This window comes from Dipteris shenzhenensis, chromosome 23 (genome assembly GCF_047967505.1).
Source record: "Dipteris shenzhenensis isolate YYH24624 ecotype China chromosome 23, Dip_SZ_1.0, whole genome shotgun sequence".
Taxonomy (NCBI): Eukaryota; Viridiplantae; Streptophyta; class Polypodiopsida; order Gleicheniales; family Dipteridaceae; genus Dipteris; species Dipteris shenzhenensis.
The window spans coordinates 39,114,693-39,139,070 of NC_141618.1; the positions used below are offsets into that span (position 1 = coordinate 39,114,693).

The 24,378-nt window shown below is 37.7% G+C and overlaps 1 protein-coding gene across 2 annotated transcripts in view; it reads left to right on the forward strand.

Annotated features, from left to right (window-relative positions):
* The first annotated feature begins 16,785 nt into the window (after positions 1-16,785).
* The window catches only part of NSH3 (inosine-uridine preferring nucleoside hydrolase family protein), a 44,456-nt gene continuing 36,863 nt past the window's right edge, over positions 16,786-24,378 (forward strand). For both annotated transcript variants that reach the window (XM_087394651.1, XM_087394652.1), the window contains exon 1: positions 16,786-17,324. In XM_087394651.1, coding sequence (XP_087250777.1) covers positions 17,145-17,324 — 180 coding nt within the window. In that variant the 5' untranslated portion in view covers positions 16,786-17,144. The remainder of the gene's footprint in view (positions 17,325-24,378) is intronic.

Below are 24,378 nucleotides of genomic sequence, written 5' to 3' on the forward strand. Positions count from 1 at the left end.
AGAATTTCGAGGCTCATCGATGAGGATTTAGGGCACTTTGTGGGAGATGTTAATAGGACAATGCCATGGTGCAGAGGAGATAGTGCACAAAGAATGGCTGCCATCTTGCAACCACCTACTAGTATTGACATTGACATAGCAATGCAGTTTACAAATGTGGTTGAAGTTGTCGCAAACATGGAGAATAATATTACGATGCTAAACGGCGGACGGTGGAGATGTAATCTCAATCGTCATATATACATTGGCTCTCGCTTAAGAAGGAGATTGCATTTCTTGGGTGATGTGCATAGAAGAATTTCAAAATGCAAGGGACTAAGAGATTAGGGCCCTACAAACTCTTGTTGCTACCATTTTAAGACCTGTTCTCGACTTGTTGTCCAACATTACTGTTTTGAGGCATTGTAAATCACCTTTTTAATTTTGAATTGACGTATGGTAAAATTGATTTTGCAAAGGGTGCGTATGGTGAAACTAACATTTATTTTACTTTAGATTATGACAATAATAGTTACTTCAACAATTGCACTTATTCCTAGTTTTGCAAGTTGATTGAAGGATGTTACAAAATAATCATTTGCAAACTATGATCTCTCATTAAAGTTCCTTGAGTAGATCATATTTAAGTGGAGTACACGGTGCATTATTTACAATTCCACTTCAAAGTATGACAATAATAATGCATCCACATCAATTACTTCAATAATTTTCAACAATCAATGCATCCACTTTAATTACTTCAACAATTTTCAACAAACATTACATTTTTAACAATTTTACTTCAAAGGTATGACAATTCAACATGAAGCACTTCAGCCTTTTCAATAATAATTTGACATGGAGATTGCATGTCCATATCTCGAAAATATTATTATCGGCACTACCCATACAAAATGAGTCCATCAAAAAAATATCCATTGATGAATTGTAATGTTGCAGGTATTGTGGACGATTTGCACATGGCGAGGCCAACAAAATCACAACTGATTGCTAGGACTACGTCCCCTTCTTCGATGTCTTGCAATGCATCTTGTGCATGATGCGCCTTGAGAATAATTGACTGCTATTAGGCACATCTCCGCATATGCATTGTCAATATCAAGCCACTGGCTGGTTTGAAATAATGCACACAATCTTTCATTGTCACTTTTCACCCACTCAAGTTCTTGCAGCACTCGTCGATGCTCTAGATTTGCATCTCGTATAGTTGCAGCCCTAAATGTGACATCTCGCTTGACACATGCTCCCTATCTAACTTCCTCTTCGGTATTCATTTAGAGGTCTTTAGTTGTCACAGAGGCTATATGTCCAAGAAGGTCACATACAAACTTATCAATTGATGTTGGGTTGGAAATCTTCCAAAAACCCGAAAGTAAATACTCGACATATTTAAATATTATATTCGCCTAACATTGGACAGCCGAAGCTTTGTGGAGATTTGGCAACCACGGGTCTGACGCTTGGTGTATGTGGTTTCTCATGTACTCAAGTCACTGAGGCAAAGTCCACTTCATGACCAATCACAAACTTTGCATATAGCAACTTTGCAAAGTATTTGGGATTCTCAGAGCAACAATTCTTAGCGAAAGGGTCATTGTTTGCTTGGGTGTAGCCATTTTTGGTGAGGTTCGGGGACTTTTCTGTATATAGGTATCTTGCATGACCCGTGACTTACGCATTGCTCAACGAGATTCGGCAAACTTTGTCTTCAAGTTGTAGTACACATTACAAACTTGAACATGAGAGCACAAAATTATGGAATAAGGATTTGGAACGAGACCATTAAAACATTTTTATTTCACTTCAGATTATGACAATAATAATTACTTCAACAATTGCACTTATTCATAGTTTTACAAGTTGACTCAAGGATGTCCCAAAATTATTATTTACAAACTGTGATCTCTTATTAAAATTTCTCGAGTAGACCCTATTTAAGTCGAGTAGATGTTGGACTATTTACAATTCCACTTCAAAGTATGACAATAATAATGCATCCACATCAATTACTTCAATAATTTACAACAATCAATGCATCCACGTTAATTACTTCAACAATTTTCAACAAACATTACATTTTTAACAATTTTACTTCAAAGGTATGACAATTCAACATGAAGCACTTCAACCTTTTCAAAATAATAATTTGACATGGAGATTGCATGTCCATATCTCGAAAATATTATTATTAGCATTACCCATACAAAATGAGTCCATTAAAAAAATAAGCTGCAACATGGGAATATATATTGCCTGATATATTGTCCGATACAAAATGGCCTCAGCAAAAGAATAAGCCAACAGAAATCTCCATGCATATAAGATGAGGCCGATCAAAATAAATTAAGTAGAAACTATTCTCTAGCCGCCTAGTGCAACAACGGGGGTAACCTGGGCCCCCAGTAAAATGTGTAACCCGTGGCGATATAGTACCATGAAGCAGTCGCGCAAACAATAGTCATTTGAGCAGGGTGCTAGCTATGATCATGATTATAATAGCAAGGAGGATCGCCATGAGGATGATCGATTAGTAAAATAAAATATCACACTTTATGAGAATAAGATCCATTTCCATTATCATCATGAACAAATTCCTCCGTAATTGAAAATAACATGAATATCAATTCAATACACCATTGTAACAAGCCTTTAATACAATTATTGCAAATAGATGATACATGTCCAAAAAATAAATGTATATTATAAATCTTTTTGTATACAAAAATCTTCCTCTCCTTATCATTAAATTCTACATAGCCTCGAATCAGGAGAGTATGTTGCACTGATGCCAAGCATGTCATACAACTCAAGTGCCACAGGAGCATTGCATGCCGCACATGCACTTCTCACCTTTAAAGTATTCACAAGACAAACAAGGTAAAAGAAATGATCACAAGGGAGGGCATAACATCCTCTGGCCCTGTCAAAACAATCTCTTGGCAGATTGGACAACATAGCCCATCCACGATGAATTGTAAGGTTGCAGGTATCGTGGACAGTTTGCGCACAGCGAGGCCAACAAAATTGCAACTGATTGCTACGACTACGTCCCCTTCTTTGATATGTTGCAACGCATCTTGTGCATGATGCGCCTTGAGAATAATTGTCTGCTATTAGGCACATCTCTGCATATGCATTGTCGATATCAAGCTGTTGGCTGGTTTGAGATAATGCATGCAATCTTTCATTGTCAATTTTCACCCACTCAAGTTCTTGTAACACTCGTCAATGCTCCAGATTTGCATCTCGTATAGTTGCAGCCCTAAATGTGACATCTCGCTCGACACATGCTTCCTATCTAACTTCCTCTTCGGTATTCATTTAGAGGTCTTCAGTTGTCACAGAGGCTATACGTCCTATACGTCCAAGAAGGTCACATACAAACTTATCAATTGATGTTGGGTTGGAAATCTTCAAAAAAACCCAAAAGTAAATACTCGACATATTTAAATATTATATTCACCTAACATTGGACAGCCGAAGCTTTGTGGAGATTCGGCAACCATGGGTTTGATGCTTGGTGTATGTGGTTCCTCGCGTACTCGAGTCACTAAGGCAAAGTCCCCACTTCATGACCAATCACAAACTTTTCATATAGGAGCTTTGCAAAGTATTTTGGATTTTCAGAGTGACATTTCTTAGCAAAAGGATCACTTTTTGCTTGGGTGTAGTCATTTTTGGTGAGGTTCAAGGACTTTTCTATATATAGGTATCTTGCATGACCCGTGACTTATGCATTGCTCAATGAGATTTGGCAAACTTTGTCTTCAAGTTGTAGTACACATTACAAACTTGAACATAAGAGCACAAAATTATGGAATAAGGATTTGGAACGAGACCATTAAAACATTTTTATTTCACTTCAAATTATGACAATAATAATTACTTCAACAATTGCACTTATTCCTAGTTTTACAACTTGACTCAAGGATGTTACAAAATTATTATTTACAAACTGTGATCTCTTATTAAAGTTCCTCGAGTAGACCCTATTTAAGTCGAGTAGTTGTTGCACTATTTACAATTCCACTTCAAAGTATGATAATAATAATGCATCCACATCAATTACTTCAATAAGTTTCAACAATCAATGCATCCATGTTAATTATTTCAACAATTTTCAACAGACATTACATTTTTAACAATTTTACTTCAAAGGTATGACAATTCAACTGAAGCACTTCAGCCTTTTCAAAATAATAATTTGACATGGAGATTGCATTTCCATATCTCAAAAATATTATTATTGGCACTACCCATACAAAATGAGTCCATCAAAAAAATAAGCTACAACATGGGAATATATATTGCCTGATACATATTGCCATATATATTGTCCGATACAAAATGGCCTCAGCAAAAGAATAAGCCAATAGAAAGCTCCATGCATATAAGATGAGGATAAAAATAAATTAAGTAGAAACTATCCTCTAGTCGCCTCATGCGACAACGGGGGTGTCCTGGGCCCCAAGTAAAATATGTAACCCATGGCGATATAGTACCATGAAGCAGTCGCACAAACAATGGTCACTCCGAGCGAGGTGCTGGTGATGATCATGATTATAATAGCAAGGAGGATCGCCATGAGGATGATCGATTAGTAAATTAAAATATCACACTTTATGAGAATAAGATCCATTTCCAATATCATCGTGAACAAATTCCTCCATAATTGAAAATAACATGAATATCAATTCAATACACCATTGTAACAAACCTTCAATACAATTATTGCAAATAGATGATACATGTCCAAAAAATAAATATATATTATAAATCTGTTTGGATACAAAAATCTTCCTCTCCTTATCATTAAATTCTACATAGCCTCAGATCAAGAGAGTATGTGGCACTAATGCCAAGCATGTCATACAACTCACGTGCCACAGGAGCATTGCATGCCGCACATGCACTTCTCACCTTTAAAGTATTCACAAGACAAACAATGTGAAAGCAATGATCACAAGGGAGGGAATAGTATCCTGTGGCCCTGTCAAAACAATCTCTTGGCAGATTGGACAACATAGCCCGTCCACGATGAATTGTAATGTTGCAGGTATCGCAGACCATTTGCACATGGCGAGGCCAACAAAATCGCAATTGATTGCTGGGACTACGTCCCCTTCTTCGATATGTTGCAACGTCTCTTGTGCATGATGCACCTTGAGAATAATTGACAGCTATTAGGCACATCTCTGCATATGCATTGTTGATATCAAGCCGCTGGCTGGTTTGAGATAATGCATGCAATCTTTCATTGTACGCACTTCATGACCAATCATTAACTTTGCATATGGCAACTTTGCAAAGTATTTGGGATTTTCAGAGCGACATTTCTTAGCAAAAGGTTCATTGTTTGCTTGGGTGTAGCCATTTTTGGTGAGGTTCAGGGACTTTTCTATATATAGGTATCTTGCATGACCCGTGACTTATGCATTGCTCAACGAGATTCAGCAAACTTTGTCTTCAAGTTGTAGTACACATTACAAACTTGAACATGAGAGCACAAAATTATGGAATAAGGATTTGGAACGAGACCATTACAACATTTTTATTTCACTTCAGATTATGCTAATAACAATTAGTTCAACGATTGCACTTATTCCTAGTTTTGCAAGTTGACTGAAGGATGTTACAAAATTATTATTTACAAACTATGAGCTCTTATTAAAGTTCCTCTAGTAGACCCTATTTAAGTCTAGTAGATGTTGCACTATTTACAATTCCACTTCAAAGTATGACAATAATAATGCATCCACATCAATTACTTCAATAATTTTCAACAATCAATGCATCCACATTAATTACTTCAACAATTTTCAACAAACATTACATTTTTAGCAATTTTACTTGAAAGGTATGACAATTCAACATGAAGCACTTTAGCCGTTTCAAAATAATAATTTGACATGGAGATTGCGTGTCCATATCTCGAAAATATTATTATTGGCACTACCCATACAAAATGAGTCCATCAAAAAAATAAGCTACAACATGGGAATATATATTGCCTAATATATATTGCCATATATATTGTTCGATACAAAATGGCCTCAGCAAAAGAATAAGCCAACAGAAAGCTCCACGCATATAAGATGAGGATCAAAATAAATTAAGTAGAAATTGTTGTCTAGTCGCCTCATGCAACAACGGGGGTGTCCTGGATCCCCAGTAAAATGTGTAACCCATGGTGATATAGTACCATGAAGCAGTCGCGCAAACAATGGTCACTCTGAGTAGGGTGCTGGTGATGATCATGATAATAACAAGGAGGATCACCATGAGGATGATCGATTAGTAAAATAAAATATTACACTTTATGAGAATAAGATCCATTTCCATTATCATCGTGAACAAATTGCTCCATAATTAAAAATAACATGAATATTCATTTAGTACACCATTGTAACAAACCTTCAATACAATTATTGCAAATAGATAATACATGTTCAAAAAATAAATAAATATTATAAATCTATTTGTATACAAAAATCTTCCTCTCCTTATCATTTAAATTCTACATAGCCTCGGATCAAGAGAGTATGTTGCACCAATGCCAAGCATGTCATACAACTCACGTGTCACAGGAGCATTGCATGCCGCACATGCACTTCTCACCTTTAAAGTATTCACAAGAAAAACAAGGTGAAAGCAATGATCACAAGGGAGGGCATAGTATCATGTGACCCTATCAAAACAATCTCTTGGTAGATTGGACAACATAGCCTATCCACGATGAATTTTAATGTTGCAAGTATCGTGGACAGTTTGCGCATGACGAGGCCAACAAAATTGCAACTGATTGCTGGGACTACGTCCCCTTCTTCGATATGTTGCAATGCGTCTTGTGCATGATGCACCTTGAGAATAATTGACTACTATTAGGTACATCTCTGCGTATGCATTGTCGATATCAAGCCGCTGGCTGGTTTGAGATAATGCATGCAATTTTTCATTGTCACTTTTCACCCACTCAAGTTTTTGTAGCACTCAATGCCACCTACGCTAAGGCAGGTGCGAAATATCATGCCCATCAAATATGATTTGGATGGTTGAAACATGCCATAAACCCCATATTTCACCAACAGTTATGCACAACCATCAAAAAACATGCTCTGAGGTGTGTTATTTGAGCACCCTCATATATGATGGGCACGTTAGCTTGCACTTGCATCAATCTCATGTATGTTGATATGCATGCAAAGTATTGTTCCCATAGAATATGCTTTGCATGGTGGAAGTCACCATAAATCCTTATTTTCACCAAGTGCTATACACAACCATCAAAAAATATGCTTTTAGGTGAAAGTCACCATAACCCTTATTTTTCACCAAGTGTTAGGCATAAAAAATATGATTTGAAGTGTTATATTTGAATGCACATATACCCCATGGACACAATACTTTATATGCACATCTATCCCACCTATTGTGAGGTACAAAGTATTGTGCACCTCGGATATGCTTTGGATTGATGAAGTCGCCATAAACCTTGTTTTTCACCAACTATTATGCACAACCGTCAAAAAACACGCTCTTAGGTGTGTTATTCGAATGCGCAGATATCAGATGGGCATGATACTTTGCACATGCATCAATGCCACCTATGTTGAAGCATGGGCAAAGTATAGTGCATGTAATATATGCTTTGGAGGTCGAAGCCACCATAAACCTCATTTTTTACCAAGTGTTATATAGAACCATCAAAAAACACGCTCTGACGTGTGTTATTCGAACATGCATATCCTTATGGGAATGATACTTTGCACATGCATCAATCCTAACTATGCTAAGGTGTGTGCAAAGTATCATTCCCTCACAAGTGCTACTACAACTTGTATGCGTCAACATGGACAATTAGATTTAGGTAAGCCCCCTAGATTGGATGCCATGGATTCCACTCAATGAATCGAGTTAGTGATGCTTCCCAGCTGACTAGGAGGATGAGCTGCTTCCTTCATAAGGTCTACCGTAGCCTTTATGCCTCTTAGAGCCTCTTGGCTCCATATTCATGTGCCATCGAGGTGCACCTACACTGGATGGTGCTGAAACAAGACCCTGGCATGAACTTCAATGCAGCTTCCAAAACAATGATCGGCTAGAAACAATGTTCATCCTAAGCCCACACTGGTGGTTTTGATCAACTAGCTATCAATAAATCTTCAAGCACTGATTTTGTTTTGGACCTCCCCCTCTAGTGCTTGGTGGTGCTTTCATGCAACAAGATGTGTATGCTACTTCCAAATGCAATACTACTTCCACTTGATCCTTTAGAATATCTCTATCCAACTCAATTGTAAAAGCATCTGATACCTGGTGATGGAACATATGAAGAAAGATTATATGGCTACAATAATGTCAAAATATATGACTTTCGATGGACCCAATAAGTATTGATAAAATTCCATACACACAACTAGAAGAGAATATGGATTAGTGATCAATACTTCTTATATATCTGGCACCTAATAATATTCTCACAGGTATACTTTTGTTGTAAATGAGTAAAGAAGGCATGGGACTGACAATAGCATCCTTTAGGAAATCCATGTGACCCAAAAGCTCATACCTTACATATTGATTCTCCCTCCAACTATCCCTCTCTCCCTCTCCCTAATTCGGTGTCTCTCTCTCTCTCTCTCCCTCCCTCTCTCTCTCTCTCTCCCTCCCTCTCCATCTCTCTCTTTATCTCTCTCGCTCCCTCAAACCCTCTCTCTCTCCCCCCCCCCCTCTCTCTCTCTCTCTCTCTCTCTCTCTCTCTCTCTCTCTCTCTCTCTCTCTCTCTCTCCCTCTCTTTCTCTTTCTCCCTATTTCTCTCTCTCTCTCTCTCTCTCTCTCTCTCTCTCTCTCTCTCTCTCCCTATTTCTCTCTATCTCTCTCTCTCCCCTCTCCCTAACTCTCTCTCTCGTTCTCTCCCTCTCTCCCTAACTCTCTCTCCTTCTCTCCCTAACTCTCTCTCTCCTCTCCCTCGGCTAACGCCCGTCGATGATATCATCGACCAAGCTGTAGGCATGTGCTCAAGGTGAGGCTAATCGATGGGATGCGTGCATGCACTCAAGGTGAGGCTCAAGGCGTGGGGAGCATGGAAAAAAAGAGGTTGGGGAGGATAATCGAAGGGCAAATCAACGAGGGAGCTAGGGGAAGAAGAAGATGGCGGGGAAGAAGAAGCTCCCTTCAGTCCCCAAAAAAATAAACAAATGCATGAGGAGACGGAGAGCTTACCTGGCAAAGCCGGAGAGCTGAGAGGGGTAGACTCGTAGAGGGAGAGAGTTAGACGAACTAACAAGAAGGGATTAGGGTATAATATAGAGTAATTTATTTTTAGAAATGTTTCTTGCTATTTTTAGTAAATAGGATAGACTAGCAATCAAAGCAATGTGTTTTCAAAAAATCAAACAGAAGGTACTTTAAATCATATTCAAGCACACCACCCCCATTTTCAAAATATGGTACATTATAGTGAAGCACGCCGTAAAATTTGATTTCACGACCGAATTAAAAATAAAGAACACTTGACCATAAGAAAATTGCACATACCCAGTGATTCTTTGAACTCTTGGGCGTATTTGGAAATAATGAGAAACAAATGTGGGAATCTCATGTTTATAGAGAAAATTTTATATTTTTAGAAATTTCTCTATGCTCAAAACCCTAAACCTAACCTTGACTTTCATGGTCAGGCATATAATTTCCACCTTTCCTTGTTGCATGGCACTTTGGGGCGTCCCCTTTGAAGCTTTCCAAATTTGTGCATGGGAGGTTCGTTTGACACTATGTCTATCTCAATTTCTTCTTCTCATAGTTCCAAGTGCGCTTCCTTTGCTACATTGGATGTATCTTGTACTAGTGGTGGAACCTCTTTTGCCACCTTGGATGTGTCTCCTACTCCTTCACCTAAGCATGATGGTGGACATAGAAGCCTAGGTACTCAAATCCATGGACCTGATATTCCCATTGAAGAGAATGAAATAATAGATGTCGAAGCAAGCACAAGAGGTCAACTGTTATCAGGTATGTGGTCCATGTCTAAGTTCATTCAATGGCTCTCTTTGTTTCATTTTTGGAGCTAGAAATTATTCCTTACAAGGGACAGCTAGTCTAGATGGATCTCAATGGTTGCCTCGGCTATCACAAAAGGGGAAGCGGAATTCAATCTCGTCTATTGAGGAGAGACTAAAGGGAAGACCAATGAATGTGGACCTCAAAAAGTCTAGCCAGACAAGAGGAAGAGCTCATATAATGCTAGACACCGAGTAGACACCGCACATCTAAAAGAGACCTGCAATACTCTTTGTTGTAGCAGAATGTGCCTGGTCACTTTTGGGGTTGCAAAATTAAGGGTATTATGACAGCAAAATTATGTTGAAATGAATAAAGATGATCAAAATTTTTATTTAGCATGGTCTGTAAGACCTAGGGAAAACAATATGAACAAAATTGTGTTTGAGTATTCATTCAGTTCAAGGATTGTTTGTCTCAAAGCATATAGACTTGCACAATGTCTTGGCAACGAAAGGCTAAAAAGATTATAGGCCCACCTCTATAAACACCCCCGCATTTGTATAGCAGGACAAATGAGAGTGCCTGGACCACATGGCAATATGGTATGCTCATTTCCATGTACAAGGATGCCATGGTTACTGCAAGTGACGATGACATACCAGCATTTTTGTAGGATTTGTAAGAATGAATTCAACAACATGAAGATACCAAAGCTTTGTCACTTTGGTGCGTGTGCCACATGTGAAGACTTAAAGGCCTTGCATAATAGAAGTCAAGGACAAGAGAGAGGTGTGTGTAATGATGTCGTGAAATTTTGCTCCGTTTTGACAAAAATTGTTTGCTTGCAACATCTAATCATTTTCTATATTTGTAAAAGAAGCAATTGCAGAGTTGTAAATGCATCGAGAAATGCAAGCTCTAGAAAGGAAGTAGTTAGCAAAGCATCGCAACAAGAAGAGCTACCAATAGCCTAATAAGTACATAACCATCATCATTGATGGGATGGATTAAAAGAAGACCAATCTTCCACAATTCAAACGAGTGCCCAAGGATTTGAAAGAGGAGAAATTCATCACATATCATGTGGTTGGATGCATGATCTTCCATGGTGAATTAATCCCCAAGGTTTATCTAATGACACCAAATGTAAGAAATGATCCTAATCTCACAGTTTCCGTTCTTAATGATGCATTGAGGAATCTTACTTAACCTCTTCCAAAAGTGTTGTATGTCCAACTTGATAACACATCGAGAGAGAACAAGAATCAAGTTGTGTTAGCATATCTTTGCATGCTTGTGGAGAAAGGCATATTTCTAAAAGTGAAATTAGGATTCCTAATGGTGGGTCAGACACATGACCATATTGATCAAATGTTTAGCCGGCTGAGAAGGAAAGAAGCATGGGATGGGAATGCAATGATCTACATTTTACAGGATGCATATGTGCCAAAACTGATAATTGCAAACATGGAAAAACAATAGATTTCAAACACTTTGTGTTTGGTGGACGATGAGCGAATTGATCGATTTATTGAGAAGCTTAATGAGTTAAGCTTTCAACACCAATTTCGAATAAAGAAAGATCAAGAAGGCACGATGTTGTTGTGGGGGAAGTTCTATTCCACATCACCGACTTGGGTTCCAATCAAAGGATTGAAGTTCTTGAAGTGTGTTCCAGAGCGTGAGTTGTATGTGGCACCCTTACAACCTTTACAATCAATGAGGGAGTTGTAACAAGCCATGGAGGAGAGAGATGTAAACCCTATAAGCTCAGTCAATGAGATTAGAGAAACAATTCAGCATGCTGCAACATATTTTGAAGATGTGGTGTGGACATGGTGGAATCCATTCTTTGCATCCCAAATACTTATCAATCACCTACTAAATGACCCCCAAGATGTGTCAGATTTTAGTTGGCCACAATGCATTGAACAAGATTTTGTAAATGCGCGTATGAATTTACTTCTTCAAGTGCACAATTACATGCACCTTTAAAGAAGAACTATCTTGGGGAGGAGAGAGAAATGTACCTTAGAGCAAGAAAGTCCAAAAAATCCAAGGAAAGGGTTTAAGAAATGTGGAGTGGTAGCATCGAGGACTTGGCAGTGGGTATGATGGTTGCTGTGTTAGCAACAAATAATCCTAGTGGATTTCCTTTTTGGATTGCTAAAGTTATGAAAGTTGAAAAGGAAGGTTCAAACACCAAGTCAATAGAGGTGCATTGGTTTTTCACCAAGTCCATGGATGCTTTTACGGGTCGATATAACCTAGAGATTGTGGTAACAAGGAAGCGTGGCCAAAAAGGGAAGAGGGCAGCAAAGAATTGTCCAAGAATTAATGATACTCTACAATTGGATGAGGTAGATATTTTGGTATATGAAATTCAATTAACACAAGCCAGGCATTTGTCAAAGGAGACACAATACATAATATCCCAAAAAATTCCAAAGACATTAATCGGATGTAGTGAACAAATGGAAGCCAAGACACACCATGCAAAAAAGAGGGTGGCAACTAAACTTGCCCAAGTTGACTCAGAGAATGTTCTAGTGGACAGCCTAGAGGAGGGAGGATCTTCAACTTCTACTGCACAAAGCTTAGGCTCTAGTGCATTTGAAGGTGTAGGATCAGAGGATGAGTACTATTCTTTGTAGGATCAGTGGCATGTATGTTTGTGCAACAATGTGATTTGTACCTTTTTAGGATTTTGAAATGTGTTATGCCATGGTCCTTTTATGTGCATTGGATGCATAGGCCCTTATTGTATTGGTTTAAAAAAATTAATGTATTTTTTGCAATTTTGGTATTCCAAGTGTAGGTGTTTCTGCCCGTTTTCTAAAAAAACTTTGTCAGCAAAATTTCATAAAAGCATGGTTTTTATGTATTTTGTCAAAAACCGTCGTGCAAAAAGGCCATCTTTTTCAAATAAACGTAAAATTCACATGAAAAAGAGGGAATCTTTCAAATATTCCCCTAGAGTTCTCTCTTGGAGGTTACAATTCTTGAATTAGATGTTACATTGTTTTGGTCCCTTCTAAATGGTTTTCTAAATTTCTTTCTTTATGGAAGCTAAAATGGGAAGGGTTTTTGGGATGTAGGGGTATGATATTCCTAAAAATCATGGTCATTTGTGTCAACTTATATTGTAACGATCGTAAATCTATATAGTAGTAGTCACTAATAGTGCTTTGTCTAGGACATGACCATTTGCGTAGTAGCATTTGGAACACTTGAGCCTCTATCGTAGTTGACACTGATAGTGCTTTGTCTAGTACATTACCATTTGGATCACTTGAGGCCAGACACACCCACATATATGACTAACTACACACTTAATCAATTTTTAATACTCAAAAGAGTTTTTCCTTAACCATTTTAAAACAGAGACAATGAGAAATAAATGCAAAGAGGAATTGTGAAATGTAGAAATATATATAATAGATTAAGAATATCATTCATCAGTATTGTTTTTTTGAGGGGTGATAGGTTGACCATTAGCAAGTAATCTCATATCACTCTGTGGACAAGTTCGTAAATAGATTTGGATATCCATGTGCGATATAACAAAAAAAAAGCATGATTACATGCTTTTGAAATTCTACTTGTGCTAGATTGAATATTCATGCGAGGTTCCCCCTAGTTTTGCTAAAAAGTATATATATATTGTTTTATGTGTAATTATGACTTCATCAATCTATAAATAGGCTTACATATATACAAAGAGGACACTTAAAGAAAGCTTAATCTATCCTAATGCTCCACATGCACTGCTTGTCCCGTAAATTGAACTAAGTTGGCATGTTCAAATGTGCTGGATATATGACAATGTGTTGAATTAAGTTGGCAAATACAAATGTGTTGGAGATATGAAGGAGGCAATTTTTTATGATCTAGTTTAATTGGGGCATCTTTTAATTGGGAGGCTATGTTTTATGGTTTACTTTAGTTATGAGGTGGTCAAGTATGAAGATTAATGTTTCGAAACGTTATGATTAAATTTTCTAAATTAAAAAGGCCAAACAAGGTCCATAGACGAGTGTGCAAATTGTACAAAAAATGTGACTTTAGCATGATTTAATCATTAGACACCTTTTCAAGTGGATGCATAGGTAGCACAAATTATTTGGATATTTAATCGTGTGCAAATTGTACAACAACTGTAAGTTTAGCATGATTTAACCATTAGACAACTTTTCATGTGGATGCATAGGTAGCACAAATAAATTGGATATTTAATCTTTCAAAAATGCAATTCGTTATTTAAAGGTAGCTATAATGTGCATGTTTAGACCAGTTTGTCTTTGCACAAAAGTATAAAGCTTAATCAATAGCATTAATTCCCGTTTCCTTCATTGCATGCAACACAAAATAATAGTAATTGTGTACTAGGCTGACATGTAAAATACAATAATTGCAAACTTTAAATGTAAAATACTATTAAGTTTGTGCTAGCTGTCATGGAATGGATTTCACAATAGGTGGGGCTATAGTAGAGAGATTGAAGCTTGAGAAAGAGAGAGAGAGAGAGAGAGAGAGAGAGAGAGAGAGAGAGAGAGAGAGCAAAGCACTTTAAGGACTTTGAAAATGACAATAAATAGGGAGAGATAACAAGAACTTTGCCATTGAAGATTCAACGATTCTATATGCTTTATCGTTCTCACCATAGAAGGTTGAAACCTACTCTCTTTTTTGCTAGAGACCTTTTAGCAAAAGGAAACTACGTTGACTTTGTAAATTGAACCTTTTTTGCTAGAGACTTTTTAGCAAAAAGAAACTACGTTTGACTTAGTAGATCATATTAAGCATTGCTTGCATATATTTTGTCGTCTAAATCAATAGTCAATTCTTATGATACATTTGTCTACAAAAGGATTCTTAAAGGATTTAAATATTTATAAGCATCATTTGCATGACTACAAGCATTAAAGGGATAGTATAAAGAACTTGAATTTCATTCACCTATATGAATCATTAATATGCATTTTGAGTGGTGCATTTTTAAATCCAAGGTATAAGGACATTTTAAACTTCATGAAACAATGATCAAATACTTTACCAATAACATCCTAAGTGTGAAAGGGTAACTTGTACATAGAAGCAAGAACAATGAAAGACTTGGATTCCATATAAGGTAAGTGAATCATTTACAATCTTTGTTTCCATATTGCTAGCTTAACATCATGAGAAAGATTATCCTTTGCATTAGTGCAAAGGATATGTTCGGTAATATAGGCAAGAAAGCATCCTCCATGGACATACTTGTACTACAAGAATACTACAAAATCTTGAGGAGAACTTTAATTAAAATTTCATAGGATCTATTGTACAAAAAGTTGTGAATAAAAAAGGAATAAGTCTCATTTCACTTTTAAAAGTAAATCATGCATGTGAGTACAAACAATGGCAATTGAAATCATATTACAAAAGAGGATATCTTATAATGCATACCTCTACTCATTTGACTCTACAACTATAACATATTTTAGGTAAAGGAAGCTAGATGAGTTCTATGTTTAAAGCATCATGTGCGTGCATGCGTGCTTGTGTGTGTGTGTGTGTGTACACGTGCATGTGTGCATGTGTGTAATATATATAATAGATATATAGAGATAGATATAGATGTAGATATCTATATATAGATATAAATAGATAGATATTACCAAGACCTATTTAAGAGAGATGGCTAGCAATTAAACTCCTAGATTTGCATGTAGCTAGTATGGAAGAAAGCAAGGAAGTGAAATGATTGAAAGGAATGCACTGAGATATCCATTAGTGTAGCATGATTGTTGCCAAGTTCCTATCGAGATGTTTCTCATAAAAATTGGTGATGATGTATGGGATATAATGAGAATGTCGGGCCATGTGAAAAAATAATGGGAAGGAGGTGGGATTGAATTTGATGAGATCTCAGAGAGAGCAAGTATAATGAGGAGGCGTGGGGGAGACTATTACATTATAGTGATTGTGAAAAAATGGCCTTGGAGAGTCTCTCTCTCTCTCTCTCTCTCTCTCTCTCTCTCTCTCTCTCACATACACACACAGACACAGCATACGCTTTTGTGTGGTATTTCTCGTGGACCTACTCCTATGCTTTGTATGGAGATGAGATTCTAGTAGTGATAAAATATGCGTAAATGGATTCTACCAAATGTGAACTAATGCTTTTAAGCAAGTCAATAGTTAAAAGGGATCTCTCTCTCTCTCTCTCTCTCTCTCATTCTCATGTGCATACACTTATACTCTCGTGTTATACTTCTCTTGCTTGCTTTTATAGTCTAAGGAGGGGATGAGATCCTATTGCTAATGAAACATGTGTACAGTGATTCTACATAGACAAGGTGTGTTTGAACACGTGAATGTGGGACACTATCTCTCTCTCTCCCTCACACACACACACACACGAAGAATTCTACAGGCATGGGGGTGTGAGATGTGTTGTTGACTGGGAAGCATATGCCATGGCGAAGAGAAGGAAAAGGTTGGATGGAGATTCGTGTTGAGAGTGATGTGATGAGAGGGACGGTGAGAAAGCATGATCTCATGGCCTAGGGGTGTCAATTGTGTGGCGCTAACAATTTGCCTTTCGGCATCGACTTCCCCTCTGGTCCTACTGGGGGGAGGAGGCACGTAGCTAATTGACAAAAGGCGGAGGGACTATTTTCTTAAGGGTATGCATGCTCCTCGCAGCAGCCTTTTCATACGAGCTCACGTAGGCCTGCCAAGCGACAGGTCGAAAAGGAGTTGGCAACTCTTTTCAAGAGCCTTGTCTTCTTCCGCTTACTGCACATCTCTCGGGAGTTCTGGAGCATCACGCTTTGCTTTCTTCTTAACGTCTTCTTCCTCCCCTCCTCCTCCTCCTCCTCCTCCTCCTTCTCCTTCTCTTCCTCCTCCTCCTTCACTGCATCTGCCGCCTCCAACCCTCCTCCTCGCGCCATTTGCTACTCTCACCCCTCCCCAGCCACTGACTGCCACTGCCCTCTGATGAGTTCCCTTCTGCTTGGCATTCGATTCTAGCTAGTATCGCCCACCTCTCTATAGATAATAACTGCCTCGTTTTCTCTCACCCAACTGTCCTTAGTCCCTCATTCTCTCCTACAATCGCATGCCTTGCTCACAGGCACACCCTCGCTCCTTTCATCATGCTCCAGCCCGCCTCTCTCAGGACTTGCCTCGGCCTTTCCTGGTTGCTTCTCGCCTGGAATTTCTGCTCGCTCCATGCCTCTCCGACCCAGATCCTCGTGGACACCGACGTGGACGAGGACGACCTCTTGGCTATCCTGTACCTCCTCAAGCAAGACCCAGCGCATATAAACCTGAAGGTCAGATCTGTAGTCGTTTCATCCGTGCATTGCACTGCCCCTGTTGTATTCTCCAAAGACGTTCTGAAGGAATGGTACATAAGTACTTGTGCTGTGCAAATTAAACTCTCCCCATGAATGGTAGGTGAGTACTGACTACGCGACATAAACGCTGCATGCATGCCGTCTAAACTCCCAACAAACTAGCGATGCTGTTACATGCATATTCTCGAACGAGTTCTTCTTTTGTCTTCCCTACAGCTCTGTGGAACCTTACATCGTGTGTGCGGGGATGAACATAAAATTACAGTGTTGTAAGTACTGCAATCGTCGGTTAGCGACGTCGTCTCAGTAATTTGTTGGTTCACCTCGAAAACACACATACACAGGACCAAACGTCACCAATGTAGTCGAGCCTTGGATTCTATAATCTTTTAGCTTTCCCAATGGCTTCGACACAGCAAAAAAGCTCGTGTAAAATATGTCACCTCAGCTCGTATTTGTTACCACTACCTTAGGCTAACTCCCGTGTTTCGTTAGCACTACGTTCGTACAAGGAAGACTTGATTTTCTACCTATAATTGGCCTGCCGTAGTAGGCCTTAGTGGAGGTGAGGGCGCTACAAAGCAAAAATGGCCATTTCGATTTTCAAAAAAATTAGATTAATTTTAGGATCCACTTGCTATTTTTTCATCTAAAAATCCTCCATATTTTCAGCCCCCCTCTCTCTCTCTCTCTCTCCCTCCGCCCCCTGCTTTCATCCCACATTTTCAGCCCCCGCCCCCCTCTCTCTCTCTCTCTTTTTCATCTAGAAATCCTCCACATTTTCAGCCCCCCGCCCCCCCTCTCTCTCTCTCTCTCTCTCTCTCTCTCTCTCTCTCTCTCTCCCCACCCCCCTCCCTCGGAGACCCTCTCTTCCTTTCTCTCTCTTTCTTCCTCCTCTCGAGAGAAGGCCTATTCAATTATACATATCATTCATCTTGTTTTCTTTTTAAAAGCTTTTATAAATAAAGTCAGCTATTTTTTAAATAGTTTCTTTCTATGACCCCGCTCCACTACAAGATGCTTATGGAGTTAGGTGAAGCTTATTTTTTGACATCCAAGCAAATTATGTTAGTTGCTTATACACAAATAATGTAAATTGTTAGTTGCTCTCTTACTAATTCTAGTGCATGTAAAGACTGCTCTATTCAATATCGAGTTACTTCAACCTAAAGATGTCTCTAAGTTTTGGAGAAAACTATGCTCCAAAAAGCTTAGGACTAGACTTCCCAAAACGATATCAAGGATAAGAATCCATATATGGCCCATGTGTCGAACAATATAAGGTCATCTAATAGTGAGACAACGTAATCACATGATTTGATATAGCTTGTAAGGTATTCTAGCACCATCCCTACCACCACATAAAGCTATGTTCATTGTGTGGATTGTTTTTCCAAAACAAATCCACACAAAAAAGGCCCTAAAAATTTAGCACATGAAGCCCATTGTACCATTGTACCATTGCAAACTTGAGAATTTGATCTTTTTGACCATCCAAGTTGACTTCGTGGTTTTGCCATCTTTCATGGGCCTTCAAATGGATCTCACATTGGTGTGGCCTTCCATGAGCAAGTCTTATATGAATTCTTAAGAATTAGGAGAATCTCATTTTATGTTGAGGAAAAGTGTAATAAGGTGGTAAAAAGATATAAGAAGGGATCGAGTCTATTTTCTTCATTACACTACAATGTGGAGGAGACACTTTCTTTCTTTATATCATCTTCTAGGTCGCAATGGATGTGATACATCCAACACTTCCAAGTGTTATATCCTATAATGTTGCTCATCAAGTGTGAGTTTGGATGCAAAAAAGGTCCCCTCTATATGGGAGCCAAAAAGATGTGTGGATACCAAAAGAACCTATCTGCGTGCATCATACTTCCTTGATCTAAAAAAGGCATCTCCTCCCTTATCTATGGTAAATTCTTGATTTTGAATAACACATTTTTTGCTTGCATGTACGTGGATGGTATAAACTTAAGAAGATATGCAATATATTAAGGCACACATACACACATGTGGGCATGTATGCATGTCTGCATGTGCACACCTACTTGTGCACACATGGAGGGACACTCACGCACACATGCACATTTATGCATGCTCCCTCTCTCTCTCTCTCTCTCTCTCTCTCTCTCTCTCTCTCTCTCACACACACACACACACACACACACACACACACACGAATCTGTACACACATGCACACATCCACATCCGCACGTGTGCACGCACACACACACGCATGACACGTGCACAGACACACACGTACATGTGTGCGTGCACACACACAAGGGACACACACTCACGGTTTTTTTCGGGCGAAAACATTGAATGCTTTATATTACAAGAAAGCTATCCCAAAACTGGGAAGCTAACAAAGTACATCCAGACCAAATCTCCATGTAGGACAACTATACATCATAGTCTATGTAGTGTGTTTGCAGAGAATCAAAGAGTCTGTGCTTTCTATCTTTCTAGAGAGTCTAGAGTGCCCAGTAACAAACCCAAGTAAAGCAAAAAAACACACACACATGTGAACACATGCACACATACATATTCCACAGGTGCGTGCATGTATGAACCTACGCACATCGGTGCACACCCATTATGAACATAGAAGGCTTACAGATGGACACTTAGTCACAAGTGTGGCATAGTCACTCTATAAAACCCCATGTAACATATGTGAGCAAGCACATATTTAAAATGCCCCTATATTTTTAGCGCATATCAACAGAGCGTAGCTTTACTTACTTAATTATTGTTCTATTTTATTTTTCCCTTTACTCATACTTTTGTCTTAAGTGGCTTACACACTCCCTTCTTTCCTTGGTTGTTTTGCTCATTCTATAAAAAATTAATTTGTACAATTGGATATATTCTAGTCTTACGAATCTATATATATTTAAAAAGCCCCCTTATTTTAAATCTTTTATTTCTTTTGTACAATTATTTTTCCTCCTCTAGATTTAAAATGCCCCTATGTTTTAAATCTTTATTTCTTGATACAATTATTTTCCCTCCTCTATATGTATACATGTTATGATTTTGATTTTAATGTCCCGTCCATACTTTTGGGATACTTGGACATATGATAATTATATTAAAAGAGTATTTTAAAAGTCCTTCCTATTCATGAATGGCACGTAAGGCCAAAAATTAAAAATGCCCATTCTATTAATGAACCTACTACCTTACCTGGTGAACAAAGTGACCGCCTTGCAATAATAGGAGATAGAGAATGTAGCCTTGAAAAAAGGCAAGAGATCCATGTGATCCCTTTATTAGAGAGGAGGAACATGTATCAGAAATGTGTTTCATTCCACTAAAAACTATTGGTTTAAATATGTATTTATTGTCAAAGCAAATACAATCCTACGAACCCCAATTGCTTCAATCCATCACACTAAAATGCAAGAGAAAGCATAGTAAAGGATGGCTATAAGACGTACAAATGTATTATGTTTATGAGATAGAGAAAGAATACAGCATGTCAATATGAATTAGAGTAAAGATGTTCTCCCTTAGATGGTACATCTTGATCACACAAAAAAAGCCCTAGGAAATGCATTACTTGAAAAACTTGCATACAACATGTGTTTAAATATTTAAACCACTACTTACATAGGGGTGGACTACATTCATTTTCCTTCTGTAAATTTTGAATTTGATGATTTTGAGAAGTAAAGGACCCTTCTGTAAGTGTCTTCTCTTCCATTCCATTGTGCATGTATTAGTTTCGAAACCACCTATGTCTAGTATTATCGAAGGGCATGAGGTTGCAAGATGCCTAGGGACCTATAAAGGAGGCCTGAATTGAACATGCTTTCAATAAGGTACCAAAAATGTAGTGTATTGCCATTCAAACGTTAGACAAAACTCAATGGATTGTACATCTTGAATACACATTGAATTGGTGATGCAAGGTCATGTTGCCTTGACTCAAGGTTTTGGGTTATTTCCTGCCTTTCTACCCTAAATGAGGGCCAACATTCTTTCTTCTAGTTAAATAAATCGACAGTCTAAGAATCAACTTGTAGTGAGTGATCAAATTAAATGTGATCTCTTTATCTCCTCTCCACATGATAATGTGAATCATCTCCCTTCCAAGGTGTGAGAAATATATCTTTCTTTCTAGATGATAAGTCTCCTCTCCACATGATAATGTAGATCAAGTCCCTTCCAAGGTGTTAGAACTATATCTTGCATTGTAGATGACAATGTTTAAGCATACATGTTCCATATACTTGAGGGTTGTAGTATCCCTTTTAATTACATCCCATCCACTAATGGCAATATGTCTACAAAGGCCACCATTAGCTATCAAGCTATGAGCTACTATGCCTTGTTTAAAGGTGATTGTCATTCTATGTCTAAGTTAGAGTGCCTTCATGTTACACGTCATTGAGAGAAAATTAGGATGGCTTTGATAAATTCCCCGGGGGCACTAAGCAATATGTAAGATAGCACGTGCAATTAACAAAAGGGGTTTTATAATTTTATGGAGTTATAGAAAATATACATAGATAAGGGGTTTTTTAATTCAAAAAGTGAAATTTTCCATACATAAGGGATACTTTTATCATCTCAAAATTTACAAAAGAGGTATATATAGGTTATAAAAATCCATAGGTAGGGTTTTTTTTTAATACCCCTTGATTGCGTGTGCTATATGGAAATTTACAGAATGACCACTCCCCGGGGGTAAATTCATGTATTTGACCATGCTACTCCCTCAATTATGTGGAGTGTGATTTGCTCTATCATCTCTTAATTTAACTTTAGTGAAGGTATCCTTGTAGCTCAGCATACGTTGTAAATTTAAATATGTTTCTTGACTCAAAGCATTACGTCCCAACATTTCTCTTCAAAGAATTATTACTTTCTAAAGAAAAACATGCAAAATCACAAATGTAGCTTGTTTTAAGGCCTCTTGCTCATGCGAGTCATTTCCTTGTGCACTCCTAAATCTTTCATCTCAACCCTTAGTCTCCTCCATGCAACTTGCACAATCTCACATACTGAAGGGGGATCTCTGTCTCTCTCTCTCTCTCTCTCTCTCTCTCTTTCATAATTCTTATACATATACTCTTTTTTATAATCCATTCTCTCTAAATTTGCTAACATTTTTAAATCTAGACATATGTGCACAAACCACAAGCCCATGTTAATGTTAGCATGTAAGTATATGTGCTCTTGTTTGAGTGCAAGATACTCATATGGTTGAAGGAAATTAATTGACAAATCTTGGCTTAACTCAAGACGTTTTTTGTCTTAAAACGAAGACCTTCTTAAGAGTCTTGACCCTGAATCTACTAGTGATTTGCATTGGTCAAGTGTAATTGTAGTTAGTAGATCTAAACATAGGTAAGGCATGCCACACTTTGTCGATATTTCAAAGGAATAATGATCAAACTTCATTGAAATTGCCAAAAAAAAAATTTGCATCATTCTTCCCTTTGTCTTGTTTATTCAAATTTATAAAGGGTTTGGTAGACACTCCCACCAACGATATACTTCCATCTTTTTGCAAGTGATCATTCTACATAACATACATGCCTTCTTTAATAATGATATTTATATATATGTTTAAAAGAGACATTGAGTATGTAAGGAAGTAAGCCTTTTTAATATATGTGTAGCCAACCTTTGTGATTTTGATGGAGGAGCTTCATTTTTAAAAGTATCAACGAAATTTTATTCTTTCGTTTTCTCTTATTACAAGTTTCTTCAAACTTACCTTATTGCACAATCCTCTTACTTTAATATCCGTTTTTGGAAAAGATATCTAGTACAAACTAATCTCACTTATAGCTCATTCTAGTGAAGATATCTACATGACATGATACTTTTCCATATTTTTTTTGTTAAAGAACCCATCATACGATTTCTTTCAGGTCTCATTACGGTTTGGCTCTTGTAAAGGGAAATTGTTTTATGAATCCTATCTATATCAAAATCAAGTTTATGTGATATACAATCGCTTGCTATAGGCGCTCTTATTTTAATAATATTATCTTTAGAGGCATGCCTTTTGAGATGCTCATACATTGAACTACATAATTTATGTCGCACAAACCTTGGGTCCCCTTCAAGTATTTTTCTCTCTTAACATAACTTGACACAACAATGTCTCACCCTACTTCTTGATCTAATGAACGACACTTTAGGTAACGTTTCCTCATAATACAATCTTCTTTTCTTTTGGAGTGCTTAAATACCCATATGGTACATAGAACTATCACCTCAAATGATGGCATTAATCATGGTCGCCTAGGTATGTTTTAGGACAAGCCAAAAAAAGAGCATAGATAATGTTCATCATTCTTGCATCTCAACAACAAATATATTGTGTCCCCCTCCATGACCAAGCATAAAGCATACACAATTCTTTACTTATCTTACACTATGTAACAAATTGAATTTTGTATGACTTTTTAAGAAACTATACTCGATAGGTAAGAAATTATGGCGAACTAAAGTTTGAGATCTCCACAGCTTCATCACTTTGGATAACATGCATGTCCTCTAGGATCTAGTTGAGCCACAAAGACATAATAATTCCTACATAACTTCCAACGCCTTCTTTCCTACTAAGCAAGCGTGATTTGAGTTGAGATTTGTAGAAGCCCCTAAAACAACTCTAGTATGCTACTTTAATTGATAAAGATTGGTGGATACAAATGTTGCATCTGAGGAATCACTAAAGCAAATTAGTCAATATCTAAATGGCAGTGCTTGCAAAATGTTCACATACATAGTTTTTTAAATCAATGTCAAGAAGCAAGGTTTTGCATCATCCCCTCCATGCATGTCATGTGCTTCCCTTACCTGTCAATGAAAAGAGACTCTTTACTAAAAGTCTGAAAAGTTGCATATGAGAAACATTTAAGTAACAAAATGTGCATTGTATAAGGAAGGGTACAATGAGGGAATACTAACAGTTAGAGCAATTCAGTTCTTAGTGTGGAAATGCCAAAGCTGCCAATATTTCAGAGACAATGCTTAGTGCTATTTAAATGGAAGGTTT